The sequence below is a fragment of the Pseudorasbora parva genome, chromosome 12 (genome assembly GCF_024679245.1).
Source record: "Pseudorasbora parva isolate DD20220531a chromosome 12, ASM2467924v1, whole genome shotgun sequence".
In the NCBI taxonomy this organism is placed as follows: Eukaryota; Metazoa; Chordata; class Actinopteri; order Cypriniformes; family Gobionidae; genus Pseudorasbora; species Pseudorasbora parva.
This window is the reverse complement of record NC_090183.1, coordinates 45,086,799-45,102,553: the sequence shown is the minus strand read 5'-3', so window position 1 is coordinate 45,102,553 and position 15,755 is coordinate 45,086,799. Positions and strand designations below refer to the sequence as shown.

At 38.8% G+C, this 15,755-nt stretch overlaps 1 protein-coding gene across 2 annotated transcripts in view; it reads right to left on the bottom strand.

Annotated features, from left to right (window-relative positions):
• Positions 1 to 12,165, bottom strand: part of nudt3b (nudix (nucleoside diphosphate linked moiety X)-type motif 3b) — a 16,996-nt gene extending 4,831 nt beyond the window's left edge. The window contains exons 1-3 of one of the 2 annotated variants that reach the window (XM_067460467.1): positions 11,868 to 12,165; positions 7,228 to 7,338; positions 58 to 102 (exon numbers count right to left, since the gene is read on the bottom strand). In XM_067460467.1, the coding sequence (XP_067316568.1) occupies positions 58 to 102; positions 7,228 to 7,338; positions 11,868 to 11,966 (255 nt within the window). In that variant the 5' untranslated portion in view covers positions 11,967 to 12,165. The remainder of the gene's footprint in view (positions 1 to 57; positions 103 to 7,227; positions 7,339 to 11,867) is intronic. The other variant, XM_067460468.1, reaches the window with a different exon arrangement.
• Positions 12,166 to 15,755: the final 3,590 nt, after the last annotated feature.

Genomic DNA, 15,755 nt, shown 5'->3' with positions numbered 1-15,755 from the left:
TTAAACGTGTAACAAAAATCAGCTTTTATAGAAAACCATGCTTTCACTTCTACTTACCTCAAATATTCCTACTAGTCTTCCTAAAGTGCCCTTGACACCAGCCTATAAAACAACGAATGGATGAAACTGAAACAATCCTTTTTTGTTTTTTTAAAGAATCAGTCATTTTAATGTGGTCAGGTCTTCTAGCTTGCGGTGCGTGGGAATTTATTTGACAGCTGATATGCTTTCGGAGGTCAAGAACAGACTCGAGCAGGAGTCTATGACAGTCTACACCTGTCCTGAGTGATAGCGATCCATCATGATGCTCTTTAGGCCAAATGTCATGTACACAACATGGCGGCTGACCTCAACTTGAGTAGTTGATTGTCGTCAAACATGGTCTAAATTTAGTCCTGATTATACAGCGGTGATCCAAAAGTATGAGACCACTAGTGAAATATTGCTTTTTGCATTTTTAAAATTTATATACACTACAATTCAAAAGTTTGGGATTGGTATGATTTTCCAAGACTTTTTGAAAGAAGACTAATTTGATTTAAAAAAAAAAGAAAAGAAAAATACTGAAAATACAGTAAAATCTGTAATAATGTGAAATATTATTACAATTTAAAATAGCTGTTTTCTATGTGAATATAACTTCAAATCTAATTTATTCCTGTTATGCAAAGCTGGATTTTTATCATCATTATTCCAGTGATCCTCCAGAAATTATTATAATATGCTCGATGTTTGATTAACCCAGATTTTTTGGATACTTTCAAAAAATAAGCATCATATTATAAATCTTTTGTGACATTACAATCGCCTTTTCTGTCATTTTTGATCAATTTAATGCATCCTTGCTAAATAAAAAGTATTATCTCTCTCTCTCAAAAATAAACAAATCTCACTGACCTGAGTGTCTGAATGATAGTATATTGTTTTACTATTACAAATGACCTAATTGTGACAGTCTAGGTTTGATGTTCAATGGTCCCAGCATAATTTGAGGTTTAAGCTTAAAGGGTTAGTTCACCCAAAAATGAAATGTCTGTCATTAACTCCTCCCCCTAATGTCGCTCCACACCCGTAAGACCTCCGTTCATCTTCACACACAGTTTAAGATATTTTATATTTAGTCTGAGAGCGTATGCAAGTGTATGCACACTATACTGTCCATGTCCAGAAAGGGAATAAAAACATCATCACAGTAGTCCATATGAGACATCAGTGGGTTAATTAGAGTCTCTTGAAGCATCCAAAATACATTTGGGTCCAAAAATAACAAAAACTACGACTTTATTCAGCATTGGCTTCTCTTCTGCGTTTGTGTTCAATCCTAAAATAAAGATTCAAACGGTTATGAATCAGCGTATTGATTCATGATTCGGATCGTGTGTCAAACTGCTGAAATCACGTGACATTGGCGATCCGAATCATGAATCAATACGCTGATTCATAACTGTTCGAATCTTTATTTTAGGATTGAAAACAAAAGAGAAGACAATGCTGAATAAAGTCGTAGTTTTTGTTATTTTTGGACCCAAATGTATTTTGGATGCTTCAAGAGACTCTAATTAACCCACTGATGTCTCATATGGACTACTGTGATGATGTTTTTATTCCCTTTCTGGACATGGACAGTATAGTGTGCATACACTTGCATACGCTCTCGGACTAAATATAAAATATCTTAAACTGTGTGTGAAGATGAACGGAGGTCTTATGGGTGTGGAGCGACATTAGGGGGAGGAGTTAATGACAGACATTTCATTTTTTGGTGCACTAACCCTTTAAGCTTCAACGCAAGCAAGAACATCTTACTGACTCAGTCACATGACCAATAACACTCATTTACTTGCATTTGATTAGTCACCTAGAAATGCATTAAAATGCAAAAAATCATTGTTCATGTGGTCTCAGGCTTCAGGACAATCCTAGAAATGTGGCCGCGCTGAATGCAGTTGTCCTCGAGTCATGGTACACTTATAGTCCAGGGTCACTTTTGGCTACTGTCTGGCAGTGGAGGTGTGAAGAGCAGCTCTTAATCTGAGCGTAATGCCCTTTAAAACTGTAAGGCGATCGCCCCAGAATGAGCAGCATGTCCGCCTTCAGTCAGATGGCCAGCCAAAGTGTGTGTGACAAATCTCAGCTGATGGAACATTATCACTTCTCTTTATGAGAAACCCCATAGGTCAAGTGTCAGCAGAGCGAAAACCTAGAGTTTCCTTGTTTGCACAATGGATCAAGTAAAGATATATATGCCAGAACATCAGAGTTACTACAGTTATTGTGATATGACTATGAAAAAACTAAGTCTATGTTCAGTAGGTTCTAAAAAAAATGCGATATGCAATACCTTGTTAAATAATGAGATTCGATATGCGATACACTTTTGCAATTAGCGTGTAAAATCTATTTAAATTACATTTAAACAAATTTTATTTTATTTTTTTAACTGAGAATTATACCATTTATGTGTTGCATATTCTTTCTGGGAAAAGGAAGTATCGCTTCTGAAAGTGGCCAACAGTGTTTTAGCTAAATTTAATGTCACAAATCTGACAATATCATTTTAACATTAATGTAATGTAGACACGAAACTGAACTGAAGGGATCACACGCTTCTGAGAGGTGACTTGTGCACACGTTTCGGTGTGTGTGTGTATCGGACAGCGCAAGACTGCAAGAATGTTTTTTCACAAGTTATTGCGTTTAATATTGCTGGTCTTGTGCCCAGTCTATTCTCTGCTATATGCGTCGCAGCTTCGACCTTAAACGTACACTTTTCACAATGTTGAAGTTCAAATCATTCAGATATTGCGTGCCGTTGCGATATGCATATTGTGATATATACATTTGACATATTTTGATTATTTCGATATATTGCGCAGCAACAGTTTTCAGATGTCCAAATGTGATTTGAATAAGCTCTGATTTCCAGCCTAAATCATCAATCAGGCAATTAATTACATGATATTTACCCATATTAAAATTATCAGGTCTATCGGTCATTCCACCGAGATGAAGAGCTTTAATCCACTTTGAGTAAATATCGAATAAAATCATTGAGCATTTCAGTCAGAAATTGTGTTTTATGCTCATTAGTAGGGCTGGGCGATATGGAGCAAAAAATATATCTCGATATATTTTGCTATATCTCGATATACGATATATATCTCGATATCTTTACAGGAAAAATAACCCCCTAAAAACTACAGCAAAAACAAATATGCCAAATACCACAAAAACTTTTTTTTTTAAATTGAAGTGCAAAGAGCTAGTCAAGTGCTTTTGCGACATTTAAAAAAAATAAAAAACTCCCTGATTACATAAATAATAATAATTTAACTGTAAAAGAAAATAAATAATATTGCCTTCTTTTCATTTATTTCATGCTTTCAAAAGATGAATCAAAGACTCCCTTTTTTACAGTTAAAGTAAACAGTAAGCATTTTGCAGAAAGATGGGGGCATGACTGAGATATAATTAAACTGATTTTGTCATAACACCATTTCCTGTTAAATTTGTATCAAAATTCAAACAGTGATGTTTGTCATGAGTTTGACAAAATTCAAACTCATCATGCAGATCATGTAGGCTACACATGAGCTGAATTTCACTTCTTTTCCAGTTACAGAACGAAATATGAATGTCAGAAGGTAGGCTATATGATAATATGATACAGTACAACTGACAGAAGAGCACTGTGTCTCAGGACACCCGGGATGTCGCGTTTTTCACTCTTGGTTAAAACGTGAATAGACCTATTCATCATAATCCCGTGATAAAGCTGACAAAATAATAATAGTAATGATATTGCAATACTTTTTAAATGTTATCAAATGATATGCGATCATTTTGACATTTTAACTGAAAACTATGCGATCAGTTAGACACAGATCATAAAATGGCATGATTGCGACCGCGTCTCGCACCAGTAGTGTCAATCACCTGACTGTGGGTGAAACGTGCGATTTGAACTATGATGAACATTAATATTTCTTTATAAATTTAAGCAAGCAGTTGTGTTAGAAGGAAAACATGGTCTCTAAACTGAGTCCTGAACAACGTGCGCGCTTGTCAACATGATAACTAATCCTCACCTGGTTGTGGAAGCAGCCGTGATCAATGAGACAACACGCGAGGGGAGGGGGAACAAAAGCAAGAGGCGGGAGGCGCGCGAGGCTCCGCGAGCACAACACAGAGAGGGCAAACAAGCAAAGTGGCGGAATCAGAATTTAATATAAACAATATATCGATATATACGATATGTCCAAATCCATATCGAGCTGAAAAAATATCTCGATATATTTTAAATATCGAGATATCGCCCACCCCTACTCATTAGCCATAAAAAAAAAATGAAACTGAAATCATGACAAATTAACAAGATCACCTACAAATGACATTTGAAACTTTAAACCATCTATTTTCATTTAAAGAGATTGTACATTTTTGGGTGAACTTTTTCACCCTCATGTTGTTCCAAACAAGTAAGGCTTTTGAAGCTATACCACTTTGACGCTTCAAAACATTCAGAAAGAGATCATAAAACTAATCCACATTAATCAAGCGGTTCAGTCCAGATTTACTAAAAAGACTCAATCGCTGAATTTAGGCTTTTATTCACATATAAACAGTGATCAGTGAATAGAAACAGTAGCTCAATCGTGATGCGTAACACCAGAATGAACCTCATTGGTTCTCGAGTAGCTCAATCGTGATGCGTAACACCAGAATGAACCTCATTGGTTCTTCAGAAGCTCAATCGTGATGCGTAACACCAGAATGAACCTCATTGGTTCTCGAGAAGCTCAATCGTGATGCGTAACACCAGAATGAACCTCATCGGTTCTCAAGTAGCTCAATCGTGATGCGTAACACCAGAATGAACCTCATTGGTTCTCAAGTAGCTCAATCGTGATGCGTAACACCAGAATGAACCTCATTGGTTCTCAAGTAGCTCAATCGTGATGCGTAACACCAGAATGAACCTCATTGGTTCTCAAGTAGCTCAATCGTGATGCGTAACACCAGAATGAACCTCATTGGTTCTCAAGTAGCTCAATCGTGATGCGTAACACCAGAATGAACCTCATTGGTTCTCAAGTAGCTCAATCGTGATGCGTAACACCAGAATGAACCTCATTGGTTCTCAACTAGCTTAATCGTGATGCGTAACACCAGAATGAACCTCATTGGTTCTCAAGTAGCTCAATCGTGATGCGTAACACCAGAATGAACCTCATTGGTTCTCCAGAGGCTCAATCGTGATGCGTAACACCAGAATGAACCTCATTGGTTCTCGAGAAGCTCAATCGTGCTGCGTAACACCAGAATGAACCTCATTGGTTCTCGAGAAGCTCAATCGTGATGCGTAACACCAGAATGAACCTCATTGGTTCTCGAGAAGCTCAATCGTGATGCGCAACACCAGAATGAACCTCATTGGTTCTCGAGAAGCTCAATCGAGATGCGTAACACCACAATGAACCTCATTGGTTCTCAAGTAGCTCAATCGTGATGCGTAACACCAGAATGAACCTCATCGGTTCTCAAGTAGCTCAATCGTGATGCGTAACACCAGAATGAACCTCATTGGTTCTCAAGTAGCTCAATCGTGATGCGTAACACCAGAATGAACCTCATTGGTTCTCAAGTAGCTCAATCGTGATGCGTAACACCAGAATGAACCTCATTGGTTCTCAAGTAGCTCAATCGTGATGCGTAACACCAGAATGAACCTCATTGGTTCTCAAGTAGCTCAATCGTGATGCGTAACACCAGAATGAACCTCATTGGTTCTCCAGAGGCTCAATCGTGATGCGTAACACCAGAATGAACCTCATTGGTTCTCGAGAAGCTCAATCGTGCTGCGTAACACCAGAATGAACCTCATTGGTTCTCGAGAAGCTCAATCGTGATGCGTAACACCAGAATGAACCTCATTGGTTCTCGAGAAGCTCAAACGTGATGCGTAACACCAGAATGAACCTCATTGGTTCTCGAGAAGCTCAATCGTGATGCGTAACACCAGAATGAACCTCATTGGTTCTCGAGAAGCTCAATCGTGATGCGTAACACCAGAATGAACCTCATTGGTTCTCGAGAAGCTCAAACGTGATGCGTAACACCAGAATGAACCTCACTGGTTCTCGAGAAGCTCAAACGTGATGCGTAACACCAGAATGAACCTCATTGGTTCTCGAGAAGCTCAAACGTGATGCGTAACACCAGAATGAACCTCATTGGTTCTCGAGAAGCTCAATCGTGATGCGTAACACCAGAATGAACCTCATTGGTTCTCGAGAAGCTCAATCGTGATGCGTAACACCAGAATGAACCTCATTGGTTCTCGAGAAGCTCAATCGTGATGCGTAACACCAGAATGAACCTCATTGGTTCTCGAGAAGCTCAATCGTGATGCGTAACACCAGAATGAACCTCATTGGTTCTTGAGAAGCTCAATCGTGATGCGTAACACCAGAATGAACCTCATTGGTTCTTGAGAAGCTCAACCGTGATGCGTAACACCAGAATGAACCTCATTGGTTCTCGAGAAGCTCAATCGTGATGCGTAACACCAGAATGAACCTCATTGGTTCTCGAGAAGCTCAATCTTGCCTCTCACGCGCCAATCATCATATAAAGTGATCGAGTCTGTTCAAGAAAATTTGGACTTAACCACTCAACTCATATTAATTCATTTTATTATCTCTTTATGAACTTTTTGAAGTGTAGTTGTCAATGATATGTCAAATATCTTCATTTGTGTTCTGAAGATGAACGAAAGTCCTGAAAGTTTGAAACGACATGACGGCGAGCAATTAATGACAATTGAAATTTTTAGGTGAACTAACCCTTTAATAGAATGTTGAGCATGATTTATTTCATGGGACCCACTTTATATTAGGTGGCCTTAACTACTATGTACTACCATTTTAATTAATCATTTGATACAATGAACTTAATGTATACATACATGTTTTTACATTGTTTATTTTGTTTACATGTTAATTTCTGTAGTTGCATTTATAATTACACAGTTGGCACTTCTCAGACATCTAACTTTACTCTTAAACTGACCCACACCACCACACCTGACCCTAAATTTCCCCGTATCTCACCTCAATATCAGCAAAAGTTATTTTTTAATGTAAGTACATAGTAGTTAAGGCCACCGAATATAAAGTGGGCCATTTCATGCATAATCCTAGAGAAGCACATAAATCAAAGTCAAACCTCTTCACAGACTTCTCGGGCAGCGGCGACGTTGGGCTCTTCCTCTGGCTCCATTCCTCCTCCAGGAACGATCCATTTGTCCGGGTGTCTGCTGCTGCTCACCAATAACACCTGTGTGGACACGGTACAAGATTTCAGACAGGCGGAAAGTTAGTGACTGAACAATATCCCGGACAGGCCAATTAAAGGGTTAGTTCAGCCAAAAATGAAATGTCTGTCATTAACTCCTCCCCCTAATGTCGCTCCACACCCGTAAGACCTCCGTTCATCTTCACACACAGTTTAAGATATTTTATATTTAGTCTGAGAGCGTATGCAAGTGTATGCACACTATACTGTCCATGTCCAGAAAGGGAATAAAAACATCATCACAGTAGTCCATATGAGACATCAGTGGGTTAATTAGAGTCTCTTGAAGCATCCAAAATACATTTGGGTCCAAAAATAACAAAAACTACGACTTTATTCAGCATTGTCTTCTCTTCCCGGGTTTGTGTTCAATCCTCAAATAAAGATTCAAATGGTTATGAATCAGCGTATTGATTAATGATTAGGATCGCCAATATCACATGATTTCAGCAGTTCGACACTGGATCTGAATCATGAATCAATACACTGATTAATAACCATTCAAATCTTTATTTAAGGACTGAAAACAAACTGTAGTTCAAATATCTTCAGGTGGCATTGCTCTCCCGTCTTCTCATGGTGAATTCACACCATTTGTGAACGAAGCAGTAAGGGGCAGTGACATGTTAACTCAAAGCAAAGACACGGATAGACATTCAGCTACGCAAATGACGAGGCGCAAATTGAGCGTTTTGGGCGTTTGAGTTGAAAAATTGGAACTTTGGTGGATATTCGCGCCGCGTTAACCAATCAGGAGCTTGCTCTAGTAGTGACAACAATGAGGACAAAATCATATGTGGTGACCTGGAGCTGCATACTTTATAGAAACAGGAATAAAAAGGATCTTACTTGGAAGAAAGTGAGTGAGGAGGTCGGACAATCTGTGAAGTTGTAAAACGCAAAAATGTTTTGCTTATTCGCAGTTCTTTAAAATGATTCATGTCAGCCGTTTCACAACGAGACGAGCCGGTTGGCAGAAGCCTAGTCTGGATCCCATCTGAATTTAGCCCCGCCCACAACATTTGAGCTCGGGCAATTCGGTCTGGACTCGAGCCATTACAGAATAAAACAGAAACTGTTCGAACAAATCAAATTGTCAGGACGGTCTTTATACGATGATGGACAGATAACGTAATCACCCACGTCACCAAAAAGCACTTGGGTTGAATTCATTCTAATCCTGAAGAATGTTTATTTTTATATCAGGGATCTGACCTTTTATTTTTATTTTTTATTCTTATTATTGTCTTTACAACTGTTTTGAACTATGCTTGTTTTACATTTCTATTCGTCCATATGGTACTCTTTTTTTCTCATGCATTTGTTACCACTGTTTTAATTAATTTCTATGTAAAGCACTTTGAATTGCCATTGGGTATGAAATGTGCTATACAAATAAACTTGCCTTGCCTTGCCTAAACGGAGAACTTGTTTGTATATGCATTGACCTTTACTATTTCTCTCAAAAATTATGATTGTGTTAGTAAATACTCTGTGTATCCTTAAATAATTTATTACAACATCTGCAAAGATCATTTACACTCATACTCTTCTGCTTCTTCCAGCGTGTGCAGTTCTGTTGACAAAAGTGCGTTAGTGATGCTTCGTGAACGATTCTTTCTTTTTGAACTAATCTTAAATATGACTCGGGAACAGTGAGTTGTCTCAGAGAGCAACTTGTTCAGTTTCTGTTGACTGTGCATGTGCTACAGGCCATCGGTTCTGGACCGGATCTTCTGCACTCAGTCTATGGGGCGGTGAGAACTAATGACTCCCGAAGACTCGAGAGCTGAACTAATCAATCCTGTTTTCGGGATTCATGCATTGCTTATTGGGCTGTCACGGCCCACATCAGACACTGATGACAGAACTAACAACTCAAACCTGAAGACAGGAGAGCTGTAACGTTACTAATCTTTCCAGGGAACAGACGTGATTAAATGTGAGAGGACAAAAGAGAGAACGACTCGGATTCGGAGGTGAGGTTAACAGACTGCATAGCCTGAAGACCCAGCTGAGCAATGAAAGGGATAGAAAATGTGGCATGAAATATGCAAACATTTTTTACCTCATATCCAGACGAATCTCATCTAGTGTTCGCATCAGCCATTACTTCCGTCTGGTAAGGTCAAAACCGGCGCGATCATTAATATATAATATGTAGATGCCTCATTCGGCCGTTCCGCACATGCACTAATGCGAATATATGATCGCGCCGGTTTTGACCTTACCAGAACTATCCCTTTAATTGATAATTTCTTCAAATTTGGCCTTGGCTGCATTAGCTTATAAATAATTGTTTTATTACAAATGTGATCAACGTTTGCACAAGTACTAGACGTGTTGGGGAATTTAACATGTGACATTTTAAATATTTTCTGCTGAAATAAACAAAATGACTTAAAAAAAGATTTGTTCATTTTCCCGAACGAGATACAAAGATCCGTAAAATGATCCGAACTTCCCACTACTATGCAACGCTCAACGTATGTCACTTACTCCGTTGCTCTGATTGGTTGTCGGTCTATCCAATTGATGTCTGTCCTGGTTGGGTTGAATCACGCCCAATAATCACAGCCCAATGGAGCATCAGACTCATATTCTGACTAGAGCTGAGGATGACCACGTCAGGCTAGCAGAAGCCCCTCTCATGACTAGAACCTGTTGTGAAGTGAATGTCACGCACGAGTGAAGCGAAAAAACTCAAGATGTTCAAGCGTCAAACTAGGCACGAATAGCACGATTTATTCACGCAAGACGAGTCTGATGTGAACGCACAGTCAGACCCTCTCTCTCATCCTCTCCGAAAATACTCAGAGTGTCTGCATTTTTGTGCGTTTTTTCCATTTGACTTCTTATGATGTTGTCAGACCATATTTAATTTATAAACCTTGTCTCCTCCTCCTGTCTTCTGTCTTCTTTTAGTTGTTTAGGCTATGCGGGAACCACCGGAACTTCCTGTAAATGATCTGAAAGTCCAAACCAGACAGAAAATGCTTTCACACTAGAAACAAACCAAACCTTTGTTCAGTTTGATCCAGACCGAGACTACCTCTTTTCATCTGACCACATTTCATCTGTTTGGTCCGGGGGACCTTTAACACCTGTCATTTTTGATTCGGATCAAACTGAAAAGACCAAAAATCCAGACCAAACAAGGTAGGTGTGAAAGCCCTAGCACATTTTGAGTAAATATTAATAATATAATATAATATAAGTAATTTCAGAAATGTTGTGAGGGTCTCATTAAGGGACTAAACATTTTGGCTGATAAGATAACCGATATTTCTTTATATTTGAAAGCCAATAACCGATATATTGGCCGATAAATCTAAATCCAAATTTATATAACATTTTTGAGAGCCTGGATTACAAAAACAAAAGTCTCACCATTAAAAGCATACTCTCATTATAATCTTATGTAGCCTATATGACAGACATGTGCTGCACGTTGCAATTAAAGGCACAATATGTAATTTTTTGGTCGCTTATTCAAAACAAAGGCGTGTCTTGACTTTTGATTGGGCGGAGCTTTTATTCTGTCAGACAAGCGCTTCCTCTTCTTACACTCGTGTGTGTGTGTGTGTGTGTGTGTGTGTGTGTGTGTGTGTGTGTGTGTAACGCGGTGCTGTTTTATCATATCACACAGATTTGAGTGTGTTAAAATAATGTTATAATGCGACTCTGTGCATCAGCTCACACTGTAGTGAGCGAGATCCTATTAGGCGGTAAAACAACACCAGATTTAAACAATAAGACTAACTGTGTAGAGCTGAGAACAATTATTAGTTTCTGTCCATGATCAAAACAGTGTCTAATAATAAACATCAGATATTAAAGTGGCTTTGTGTTTCCATGGTTACTACACGGGAATGATGTCATTGAGAGGCGACGCACGGTCCGTTTTCGATAATGTGCATTTATAAAAATGTTTGCCTTTCTAAATCCTGATTTGTTCCTCACTTTTGATGCAAGATCACCTGTGAGGGCCCTTGTTTTCTGACATTAATGATGTAAATGTTATTACAGGGAAATTATGGTTTCAAACAATTGAACAAAGTGGTTTAGTTTATAAAGTGCTGCAGTGATATAGTTGCTACATTACACGTACAAAAATCCCCATGGTAACGTTATTATGTTGGAGATATACCATATATTCTTGCCATATTCATGGGACACATGAATTTCAGAACCAAAACACTATGTACTTGGACCGTATTGGATTTACCATGTTTTTTGGACATGGTTACCAAGGTATTGACACAGTACTTTAAAATCGTATGACATCTCAACTGATTTAACACAATCCGTCAGATGAATGTCAGTGAATCAGTCCGGCTGTCACCGAGTCGCTTCGTTGATTATTGCTCGTCGCGTCGTTTAACGCTAGGCTAACTCTGCTAACTAGTCCCAGGCTAACCGCCGCTAGCACGAGGCTTACAAACAAAGCGTTTGAGATAAGCCAGCTGACGCACCGTGCCTTCTCCCGGTCCACCGGCCCCGTTACTCACCTCCTGCTCGGTGTCGTTCCTGAAGCACAGGCAGGCGGCCCGCTTCTTGTACCCGTCTCCATCATAGGTACGCGTTTGGTTCGACTTGAGCTTCATCATCTCGGGCTGGGCGTTGAGACTGAGATCGGAACCTTATCCTGAGAGGCAAAGTCCGCGAAATGGAAACCCCCGCTTTAATCACTGGAAATAGACTCTTCTACGCTTCATTTTCCCAAAGCCGAGCGCATCTCGGAGACAGACGCCATTATCGAAACCGCTACGGGAAGTGCGCAGCCTGCACGGCGCATACAGAGAGAACGCGCGTTACTGGCGTTAGAGAATAAGGCCTGCGGATATGAAACTGCGCATAGTAATCTGTTCGCTAATATTATTATTGTGAATAATTATACATGGTTTTATTATTTGTCAATCATTTATTATGGTTACATTAACATTAAAAATAGTTAATTTGATATTATTAATTTGATATAAACCGTACATAAATATTTTTCCAGAATATACTCGTTATTTTGATTATTAATCATTATAATTCATCATAAACCATGACAAATATTTATAGATAGATAGATAGATAGAGAGAGAGAGAGAGAGAGAGAGAGAGAGAGAGAGAGAGAGAGAGAAAATACACATATAATAAATATATATTTTTTAAATCTTATATATTTAAATAAATATGTATCTCCCAAAATATATAATTTTTTACATTGGTCTAATGTTAACAACAGTCGTTTTAATATGATTAATTTGATATAAACAATATTTAAGTATTTTTCCAGAATATACTCAGGTTATTTCTATTATTAAAAATAATAATTCATCATAAACAATAACAAATAATCATAAAATATAAATGTAGCATAATAAAAACCCTAAATATATATGTATAAATTGTCATATATATATCCATTTGCACTTTTTAGTAGGCTATTTAAATTGAAGTGGAAACATATTTCTTAAAAATATTATACCAGACTATAATAAATATAATTATTCATTTTGTCCTAATGATGACTGTATTAATATTTGAAATATGCATAATATATAATAACATATTGAAATATATTATAACAGTAAATACATAAACAACTTAAAAAAGTATTTTTATTAAGATCAACACACATTATACATACAAATAAAGTCTATAAATCGAATGCACGTTTTAGAAGTCTAATATAATAATGTCACACACACACTTATAGGTCTATATAGGCTATCCACTGCTACACACACAATCGCTGCAGGATAAAGATCATTTCTACGGAGGAGACTGACATTATCTTGGGCTTTTGCTGACACCGTAATACCTGAGGTGAATATTTCTGAAGTTATGAGGACTTGAATGCATAAAACACAAGCCTAAAGTGTTTAAGGAGGATCAATATGGGCTATGATTTAAATTGCACTTCTGCTCCATATGCATCTCATTTTTAGTGCCCTGAATAGCAGTACATGTGAATCCTTGAGATTGTCACTGTTGTGATCAGAAGATTAAAATAAATACATATTCCAAAAGCACTTGGGTGTGGAAAACCTTGAGCCGATCTCTGTAAAGCAAACGATGCTGCAAAAACAAAGTGTGTTGTGTATTTTACATATTGTTGGCAAAAACATTGAGTTTTTAGTACCTTAAGTGACCACTGTATGGCGTCCTGAAACAAGCCAACAATATCTCTGCAGGTTAGTAATGGGCGTTACCACATCAGTGGGCGTGGCCTTAAAAGAGAGGCGTTTGCAACTGTGTTACCTGATTTGCTTACGTCACAGTGTGGGCGGGGTCGGGTGAAGGGAATCATTTTCATTGCGTGATTTATAAACACCCATCGATTTGAAAACACCCACAAATTTAGAAACGCCCACTCTTTGAGGGATTAGTACAATACATGTCATCATATATATTTCCACAACACAAATCTTTTTAGCTGGAAGGTCATTAGGCAAAATACACACTGCAAAACATGCCTTTTATATAGTATTTTGGTCTTTTTTTCAGTCTAAATAGGCTAATCTAAAAACCTTAATAAGTAAAATGCTGTTTTCTGGGAGGAAAATCAAAATGAAGTACAGAGCATTATTTTTATTTTATTTTATTGAGCCTTTTTGGTACTAATCAATATTTATCCAGTAATTAATATCCATTTTCCCATAGAAAATTATTCAGGTTAAAAAGAGTCTAGGCCTTTAAAATCCATTTGTTAAAGGTATATTAGCGCCATCTGTTGAGAGACATAATTACACATTTTTATTAGGTGGAAGGCAATCTTAAAGACTTTTTGTCAAGTTTTGTGTTGTTAGAAATATGATTTGCAGTGTTATGAATTACAGTCAAACCTGAACATTGTGTTAGAAAGAGAACACAAGGGAGCATTTGTTATTCATCTTTTGATTCAGAATTTAATTTAATAAATGAAATTCACTCGATCACCCTGTGAGCGGTGAGTGTGCGTCTGCATTATTACTGAATTATTGAATTGATTTCACATATTATCAAAATTGTGCTCTGTGTTACAGACACAGTGTTCATATGTATGTGTGTGTTTGTGTGTGTGTGTGTGTTTGTGTGCGTGTTTGTGTGCATGTGTGAGTGTGTATGGGTCTGTGTGTGTTTGTGTGTGAGTGTATTTGTGCATCTGTGTGTGCGTGTCTGTGTCTGTGTGAGTAAGTGTGACTGTCTGTGTGTGTGAGTGTGTGACTGTCTGTGTGTGTGTGTGTGTGTGTGAGTGTGTTTGAGTGTGTGCGTGTGTGTGTGTGCGTGTCTGTGTGAGTAAGTGTGACTGTCTGTGTGTGTGAGTGTGTGACTGTCTGTGTGTGTGTGTGTGTGTGTGTGTGTTTGAGTGTGTGCGTGTGTGTGTGTGCGTGTCTGTGTGAGTAAGTGTGACTGTCTGTGTGTGTGAGTGTGTGACTGTCTGTGTGTGTGTGTGACTGTGTGTGTGTGTGTGTATGTGTGTTTGTGTGCATCTGCGTGTGTGTGACTGTGTGTGTGTGTGTGAGTGTGTGACTGCGTGTGTGTGACTGTGTGTGTGTGTGTGTGTGTGTGTGTGTGTGTGTGTTTGTGTGTTGGTGTGCGTCTGCGTGTGTGACTATGTGTGTGTGTGAGTGCGTCTGCGTGTGTGTGACTGCGTGTGTGTGACTGTGTGTGTGTATTTGTGTGTGAGTGTATTTGTGCATCTGTGTGTGCATGTCTGTGTGAGTAAGTGTGACTGTGTGTGTGTGTGAGTGTGTGACTGTCTGTGTGTGTGTGACTGTGTGTGGGTGTGTTTGTGTGTGAGTGTATTTGTGCATCTGTGTGTGCATGTCTGTGTGAGTAAGTGTGACTGTGTGTGTGTGTGAGTGTGTGACTGCGTGTGTGTGACTGTGTGTGCATGTCTGTGTGAGTAAGTGTGACTGTGTGTGTGTGTGAGTGCGTCTGCGTGTGTGACTATGTGTGTGTGTGAGTGCGTCTGCGTGTGTGTGACTGCGTGTGTGTGACTGTGTGTGTGTGTGTTTGTGTGTGAGTGTATTTGTGCATCTGTGTGTGCATGTCTGTGTGAGTAAGTGTGACTGTATGTGTGTGTGAGTGTGTGACTCTGTGTGTGTGTGTGAGTGTGTGCGTCTGCGTTTGTGTGCGTTTGTGAGTGTATGGGTCTGTGTGTGTTTGTGTGTGAGTGTATTTGTGCATCTGTGTGTGCGTGTGTGTGTGAGTAAGTGTGACTGTCTGTGTGTGTGTGAGTGTGTGACTGTCTGTGTGTGTGTGTGTGTGTGTGTGTGTGTTTGAGTGTGTGCATGTGTGTGAGTGCGTGTCTGTGTGAGTAAGTGTGACTGTCTGTGTGTGTGAGTGTGTGACTGTTTGTGTGTGTGTGTGTGTGACTGTGTGTGTGTGTGTGAGTGTGTACGTCTGCGTGTGTGTGACTG